The sequence below is a fragment of the Papaver somniferum genome, chromosome 3, assembly GCF_003573695.1.
Source record: "Papaver somniferum cultivar HN1 chromosome 3, ASM357369v1, whole genome shotgun sequence".
NCBI classification, from domain to species: Eukaryota; Viridiplantae; Streptophyta; class Magnoliopsida; order Ranunculales; family Papaveraceae; genus Papaver; species Papaver somniferum.
In genome coordinates, this window is record NC_039360.1 from 141,214,229 (window position 1) to 141,223,098 (window position 8,870).

Below are 8,870 nucleotides of genomic sequence, written 5' to 3' on the forward strand. Positions count from 1 at the left end.
ATCAGTAACTTTGTTGATCACTTCCTTCTTACCAACTGCTCTTCACATCTGTCTAGCACATATATCACGGATCTGAGTGTTGTGCATCTTACCAGTGATTGCAGAGATTTGGTTATTAGAAGAAGAAGCCATTTCTTTGAACTTGTGGTTGTTCCAAGAAGATTTAAGAATTCTTTTTAGCAAGGTACTATGTGGTTTATCAACCGCTTGGTTATAAAGATAATTGTGTTGACTAGGGTGACCAAAAATAGTTGCATGGAGATAATATTTATCTTCCAAAACCGTAAGAAAATTATTGTACCCATAAATAAGGAGGATATGGTTTTGAATGCTATTGAAATTTGATTGAGAAATTTTCTCCCGCTGAGCTGTTTCCCTGTAATTACGCCAGAGAGAATGCGGAAAGTCTGGTTTTTTCTCCCGCTTTTCCTTGCTTTTATTGATCGTCTTCTACTATCAAAATGAATCAAAATGGAACTGACGATGAGCAAAAGAGTGTCTTTACTCTTTAGACTGTATTATCATTAACAGAACCTTTCTTGTATTAGAAAGTTTCAGTCTAAAGAGTGACTGAAGACTCTTTAGTTTAAGACTGTTATAGAGGTGTTTGTCAGGAGCATCCGCTGCTGCAGTACCTATCTTCCTCCATCTGTTCACCTATGAAAATCAGAAGGTTTAGGTTGTTACAGTGTTGACTTGCTGCAAAAAATGTCTTTAGACTGTATTTCTAATATCAGAACCTCATCTTATACAGGGGTACTTGTCAGGTGTACATCAGTTCAGCCTCACTGTTAATTCATTAACAGCCGGAATTCCTTGAACCGAACGGAGCAAATGTAGTTTTAATTCTTTGGAATCCAATTCCCCCAAAATGGTAGATTTCTATTGCAGTGGTCCAATGATGCAATGGAATTGGATTCCGAGGCAAAAACAAAGGTAACTGAATTACCTCAACCGAACACAAATTTTTTGGATTGGAATCAAAATTCCTTGAAGTCCAATTACCCCATAATTGAATTCCTAGCATTCTAATTCTCCCAGCCGAACGGGCTGTAAGTGTAACTTTGAATAAACACGTATTAAGCAGGAAAACAGAAACATGCTTTCTGCTCATAAATCACAAGCCGCATACCTCGAATAATAAGAAACACAAACTAACATTAGTAAGAAAAATCAAACACAGATACATACTTCTTTCCCTTTTTCTTTCCACTACAGAACGTTGTCTCGTAACCACAAACACTACCCACCACCTTTAATAACAAGATGTATCAGATCCAGAAATAACGAAACTCAAATAGATCTTACATTCACACCCTCACTGCTTCAACACAGCACGATTTTAGTTTAACAAGGAGCAATGCCGTTATAAAAGTGGTCTACTGCTTCCTTCAATTGTTCAATCCCATTAATTGTAAATCACCCACGGCCACGGCCTCCACCTGTTCAACAGATTAAAAGATACCATTAGATAATTTACCAGGGACGAACTAAAGGAACTAAGCAAACTTATAAAAGTTAACAGCGAAGAGTTCTATGTAACTGTAATTCACAAAAAGATACCATTAGATAATTTACCAGGGTCCAGGGACGAACTAAAGGAACTAAGCAAACTAAAGTTAACAGCGAAGAGTTCTATGTAACTGTAATTCACAAAGAGAGGATCAACATACTGGTACCATAGAAAACAGAGCAAAAAACATAATGGTATCAAAAGATTAACATTTTCTAAAATGGAAAAGACGTTAATATAATCTTGCATTGAAGGATTACTTCACACAAATACAAGTTCAGTGTGAACAAGAAATTTTCTTTATATTCCGTGCCTTAAATTTTTATAGATAAGAAGTGGATGTTACCGATTATAGGACTGAAAGAATTTAGGATTATGGACATAAAAAAGTACCATGCTGATAACAAATTCAGAACATGGTGAAATAGCATACCACTACTACCACTGATTATGGACATAAAAAAAAATACAATGCTGAACAAATTCATAACACGGTGAAATAACATACCTCTGCTGCCACCGCTTTTGCTGCCAGGACCACCCCGGCCCCGGCCTCCACCCATACCTCTACCGCCTCCATCATCAGAACCACGACCAATGCCTTTCGCTGGTCTCCCACCAGGACCATCTTCTCTACCTCTTCCTCGTCCTCTTCCTACGCCAGGTGGTTTCCTATCTGAACAAATCAAACAATCATAAGATGCAATTAGCAATAGTACAATTGCTCCATAAACCTGTATGAAATTTTTTTGCCAACTAGGCAAAAGTAAACTTATGGAGCTAGTTAGCAGGCTCATCTATGGGAAAGGAACCATATATAAGGACATACAGATTTTTAATTGAATCTTTGGCGCATCAGAAAAACATGGAAATGTACACATAGGGCGACTTTTTAATATTTTTATTTTTTTCACGCAGTCTCCCCGTACTCAACTTAAAAGAAAGCGTAGAGTACGAGACGAACCTGAGCGACTCTTGTTTGTTTCTTCCTGAACTTTATCGATCACCTGAACAATGAACAGAAAAAATACGAAGGGTGATTACCATGGAGTTTTACCAAACTGTGCATCAATACACACATACACACAAACATCAAGAAAAGAAAAGAAAAGAAAAGAAAAGAAAAGAAAAGAAAAGAAAAGAAAGAAAGAGAAACCGTGCCACTACCTATATCTCTCTTGGTAAAACTTTGATGGAGTTGACTCAAGATAAAGCGTACCATGACTAACTATGTCCGGGTGTTGGATAATTATGTACGGATTGTTAGGGTGGATAAAAAATCATCCGAGCACCAGTGTGCAAGAGATACCAAGGAAAAATCAACAGTGTTGGGGTTAATTAAACATTTTCGGATTTCTATCATGATCAAGGAGTATAAAAGTCTGCCATCTCTTCATTACAGTGTCTAGGAGACATCCAAGCAAACATCAACAGTTTTGGGTTAGTGTTAAAATTTTGGGACTTCAAAAATGGCCAAAAGGAGCATCACTTGTTTCTATTTTCCTAATTCTTATTTATGACTGCTGGCCAAATGAAAAACACATGAGTTTTGGCAATGATCATGATATCTAAAGCTCAAAGAACTGCTACACATATGAAATATCAATAGCTAAGTAGGCAAAACAGAGTTAGACAACGTTAAAAAGCTCAAACAACTGCTGCACATAATATGAAATATCATGTTATTGTTCATTAGGTTGTAAAGTCTCATCAGAAATATTTCTGACAAAAGCATTATATGTTACAACTTCAAACTGTCTTAAACACTTCTTAATAGATGATATGCAGAGAGGTTTGCTACTTATATAGAAAAACTTGTAAAATACCTCATCTGGTACTCGAAGGTACTTAATCGTATTCCCACGAATGTAGCATTCAGGCATCCTCCAAAACCTATCTCCATCCTGTATTCAGTGTCTATCAGACAGCATAATAAACTAGTACATAGAGCAAAGAGATTTTTCTTTTTTGATCTGTAAATAAGCAAAGAGAGATTTTCATGGTGAAACAACTTACTTTAGAAGTACAGATGACTTCCCGAAGATGAATATTCATCCAAGTATCACAATTCACCAAATGGCCATTATAGGTTTCACCATTCTTCAACTCCACCAACTAGAACAAGTAAACCCAAAATAAAAAATTAACAAAAAGTAAATCAAAATTTACATACCAAACACCAAATAATCGCCTGAAATCGTTTATATTACCATAGGATGCCCTTGGGCAGTCTTTAATAAAGAGAGAGGAAGCTGTACTCAATCAAGCAAACACAAAATCAATCAGAGCGAGCAAATAAACCTTAAAAAACCCTAAATCAAAAGAAAAATGGAAAAAGATACTTACCATCTTCACTCACGCTTAGAAAACCACAAAAATCTGACACAACACAATCATCAAATCAGAACAGAAAAAGTCAGTACTGAAAACCCTAATTCTCAAATTTACCGAAAGAAACTGTTTAAAAGAGTAACACTGATTATTGACTTCGCCTAGTGAACATACCGAGTTGATCTCCCAACTTCGAGATTTGAGAGGGGGGTAACCGGGAGATCGGATTTGGGCGCGGTTTCTCTCTGAAAGAGAAGGCCTCTCAAGTCTCAGCGCACAGAGACGATGTATATATTTGAAGAAAAAAAGACTACTTTTCTTTTTTTAAGTACGACGGGTGTTGGTCGCCAACTCGTTCAGAGTGTATGCGCGCAAAACCGGACTCGTTACATGAGTCCATGTTTGCTTCGGGTGGGATTTTTTTTTTTTTTTTTTTTTTTTTTTTTTTTTGCTGAAGAACACACACCATATCATTAACAAAAGAAGGAATTACAAACATCCGAAAGTTACTCATTCCTCAACAACAAAGTTAAAAAGGGAGGAAGAGGAGACCAAAGACCACTAAGACTATCAGACCTAGCTCTGCGAGCAAGCCTGTCTGCTAAGTTATTGTTTCGACGCTTAACATACACCAGTTTATAAGATAAAGACCTAGAGAATAAGCTTTGACATTGTTCTAAAGATCACCGTTCCACCCTTCTATTTTACAGCTGACTCCATTCACAAAATGCACCAACTGTAGACAGTCACAAACAAAGACAACATTGGAGAGATTCATCTCTTCTGCCCAAGAGAAAGCCAAAATTAGAGCAGCAGCTTCAGCCCCCACTGCATCTGAAATCAATCCAACGTTATCCCTCGAGCTATTCACATTCCTTGCACAGTCACACCAGATAATACCCAAACCCATTTTAAATTTCTTATAAGAAGCATCTACAAACATGAAATGATTCACTTCAGAAGCTTGCAGTTTATAACCACACAGCCGGACAGAAATAGGATTACTAGGAGAAATATAGGAGTTAATCATTCTCTTAGTATTAAGAATCACACGTGGCAGATCAATCCCAGTATGCCTGAAGAGAACATCACATCTCAACTTCCATATACACCACATGACAATAACTCTAATAGAAGGCCAATTGACTTTATAAGGAGATTCAGAGAGATCAGGACTATGCCAAGCAAGAAACAAATCATCAATCCATTCAATATAAAAATAGATCAGATGTTGCAAAGACATGCCAAACCAAATATGAGCAGCAATTGGGCATTCTACAAAAAGATGCAAAACTGTTTCATCATGGTTAAGACAAAGGGGACACAAAATATCCACAGAATGATTATACTCATGAATCAATGTATTAACATGTAACATATAAGCGAAAATTTTCCAAAGGAAAAACTTGATCTTTGGCAAACAATCGATCCTCCAAACTTTTCTCCAAAAAACCGAGTCTTCAGAGGAAGCAATATCATTCATAAATCTCTTGTAAGCAGACCTAACTGTAAATTTACCACATTTAGTATGCATCCACATTACAGTATCCATTTGTCTATGGTTTAATCGAATAGTTCTAATCCTAGTCACTAAATCATGAGAAAAAAGGTTGGACAGCAAGCTCAGGTTCCAGTTATTTGTATGAGAGTCGACAAGATCACTAACATAAGTATAATTCGACCAGTTCGGATGAGAAGACGAAGGAGGAGAAGTCATACCTGGGATCCAAACCGAATTCCAAATATTCGTTGAAAAACCATTACCGATCTTGATAACAGAGTTAGCTTTTAGAAACTTAATACCATTTACAATACCTTTCCAAATCCAAGAAGACGAAGCAGCCGCTTTATCAATTTTCAAAAGATTTTGGTTTGGAAAATATTTATCTTTAAGGAAGACAATAAGAGCCCTGGATTTTTCAACACACGCCAACCAAGCTTACAAATGAAGACTCTATTAGTTGCATGAGAATTTCTAATGCCAAGACCCCCCGACAATTTAGATTTACCTAAATCTCCCCATGACTAGGGTTCTTTTTGGACCACCAGAAAGTCCTTTTTGGACTAGGGTTTTTCTAATGCCTAATGACTAATGACTAGGGTTCTTTTTGGACTAGGCATTATAAGGCGAAAGACAATCGCCTAATGACTAATGACTAGGGTTATAAGGCGAAAGACAATCGCCTTGTCTGATACCTCTAGAGGGTAAAAAAAAGACTCACCTGGAGAACCATTAACCAAAATAGCATAGGAGACCGTACTTATACACTGAAGAATCATTTGGCACCAAGCTTCAGAAAAACCTAGTTTCCTAAAAACTGCAACAATAAAGGACCATTCCAGCCTATCGAAAGCTTTAGAAAGGTCTAACTTGATAGCAATATGACCATTTTTGGCATTTTTCTTTTTCTTTTTAAAAGCATGGAGAATTTCATGAGTAATGATAATATTATCATGAATTTTCCTATTGGCAATAAAAGCAGACTGAAAAGGCGAAATTAAACCGTCTAAGATAGGCTTTAAACGATTAGTTAAAATATTGGAAATGATTTTATAAACAGAATTCAACAAACTAATGGGTCTAAAGTCATGTAGGGAAGAAGCATTCTTGACTTTAGGGATTAAAGTTATAAAGGTATAATTAGAATGCTTAAGCAGATACCTATTAGTGAAAAAACTTTACACATGAGCAATGACTTCATCCTTAACAGTGTCCCAGTTATCTTTATAGAAACCAGCCGGGAATCCGTCGGGTCCTGGAGAACTCCAAGGGTCTAAGGCAACAACAATATCCAAAAATTCCTTCGGAGACGGCACAACAGTTAAAGTAGCATTTACCTCATCAGAGATAATTGGGGAAACATGTTCAAGAGAATCTTCAATATCAACCATACTAGGACAGGAGGAAGTAAAAATTTTCTTAAAATGTTTAGTGAGCAAGGAAGAAATCTGATCTCTATTTTCTAACCAATTACCTTGATCATCCCTAATATAGTATTATACATATTACTAAGTTTGACAGAATTATGAAAATAGTGAGTGTTCCGATCATATTGAGTGAAATAATGAATTCTAGATTTCTGCTCATAGAAAGAGTGCTCAATTTCATACCAATAATCAAGTTGATTGGCATAGTTAAGAATGAAGCCACCAATTTGTGGAGAATAAGGCAGAGCTTGAAGCTTTTATAATTCAGCATTAAGATTATTAATTGTGGTTTTAATATGACCAAAAAAGTTGATATTCCATTTGGTCATATCCCGACTAACATTACTGAGTTTCCTGTCTATGATATAATTAGGTGATCCTTTAACAGAAAAAAACCAAGAAGCATGCAATACATCTTCAAATTCAGGATTAAGATGCCAGCATCTAAAAAATTTATAAGGAATCTTGTAGTGCTTCTCAAAATGAAAACATTTGACCAGAATCGGACAGTGATCAGAATATATACAACCCAAATTAGTGACTCTAGTCTGCGGAAGAATAGACACCCATCTATCATTCATAAAATCCCTATCAAGTTTCTCGAAAATAAGATCAGTAGGATTTCTGAATCGCCTATTACACCAGGTAAAAGGATTGCCAAAGGAGAGGACCTCATGCATATTCATCTTATTTAAGTTATCTTTAGTAAAGTTGGGTGGGAGAGATTTTTCCGGGTTACCACCTTGCTTTTCAGAGGCATGCAAAATGAAGTTAAAGTCTCCCCCAAGCATCCAAGGATTTTTATTATTATCACACATTTCACTAAGAAAATTCCATTGATTCTTCATACCAGCTAAGTTAGTCGAAACATATATGAAAGAGACAACACAATTCTTAATCACAGGCGTAACATCACAAAGAATATGAACCATATTAAGGGAGCAACCTAAAACTTCAATCGAAGATTTACCAAAATAACCAAAAGCTAGACCATCTGACTTTCCCACAGCAGGAATGATGTTCCAAGAGTCATAAGGCAAGTGGTGAATGAATTTATTAACAGTATATTCATCAAACATAGTCTCTAACAAGCAAATACAATCAATTTTATATTTCCTAACAAGATTTAAAAGATGCCTCCATTTTTTGTCAGAACAACAACCATTCATATTCCAACACAAGATTTTCATGATAACAAACAGAAAAATGGAGGGAATAGGCCAAAATAAAAAGGAAGTACAAACAAGCAAATCAACACAGTAGCAAAAGACAAAAAGAAATAAAAGACAGAGAACAATCAAGGCTTAGAAAGACTTACATGGTCATGAGCATTAGAGGCATCAGCTGCCATAGGGTCTTCATCCAACATCATAAGGTCAATCTCCCTTTCAAATTCTTCATCAGAAACCTCTGGTTCAGGTGGGAGAGCATATAGAGTCATAGGCTCAAGGATAACAGCGTCATTAGCACCCACATTAGACCCAAAAAGACCATTCTCACTCGAGGTTCCATTTTCAGGCATAAAAGAACCAAATGAAGCAGAGGTGAAATTTAATTCTGAAGCAGCACTAAACGAAAAACCCGAAGAACAACCCAAAGGCGACACAAAAGTCTGAGAGAAAGAGGAGTATGAAAAGGAACAAACCATATTCCCATTAGTTGCACCAATCGAGGAAGACTCACCAACAGACCCCACGTTAAAAGACATATCAGAAGGAGGAGAAAAAGGAGGCACAGAAGACACAGGAGGCCAATGAGGGTTAGTCATGAATGCAAAAGGATTAGATTCAAACTCAGTCCTAGGCCTCTTGCCTTTTCTATCAAAAGGCGACAATAAGGGAAACTCGGGCACAAGAGAAGGACGAGGAGAAGAAGGCACATTACTTGACAGATCACGAATGATTAAAGGAGCAGCTGAAGGCATTGCAAAAGCAAAACAAATCAAGGAGAAAGCAGAGCTTCTATTACTTAAAGCCCGAGAAGGTTGAAGACTTACAGAGAAAGCAGTGGGCTTTGAGTCAGAACTAGAAGCAACAGCAGCAGCAGCAGAAGAAGAAGAATGGGGAGCTCTAACATTTCCTGAACCCACACCACCAGC

At 36.8% G+C, this 8,870-nt stretch overlaps 1 protein-coding gene across 1 annotated transcript; it reads right to left on the reverse strand.

Annotated features, from left to right (window-relative positions):
- Positions 1-1,133: 1,133 nt before the first annotated feature.
- Positions 1,134-4,155, reverse strand: LOC113357552 (probable U6 snRNA-associated Sm-like protein LSm4). The gene is made up of 8 exons (XM_026600992.1): positions 4,019-4,155; positions 3,860-3,892; positions 3,724-3,765; positions 3,530-3,628; positions 3,340-3,417; positions 2,478-2,520; positions 2,022-2,189; positions 1,134-1,442 (listed from the first exon to the last, which is right to left on the reverse strand). The coding sequence occupies exons 2-8, from the start codon at positions 3,860-3,862 to the stop codon at positions 1,420-1,422; spliced, it is 456 nt and encodes a 151-aa protein (XP_026456777.1). The 5' UTR covers positions 3,863-3,892; positions 4,019-4,155; the 3' UTR covers positions 1,134-1,419.
- Between the last annotated feature and the right edge of the window lie 4,715 nt (positions 4,156-8,870).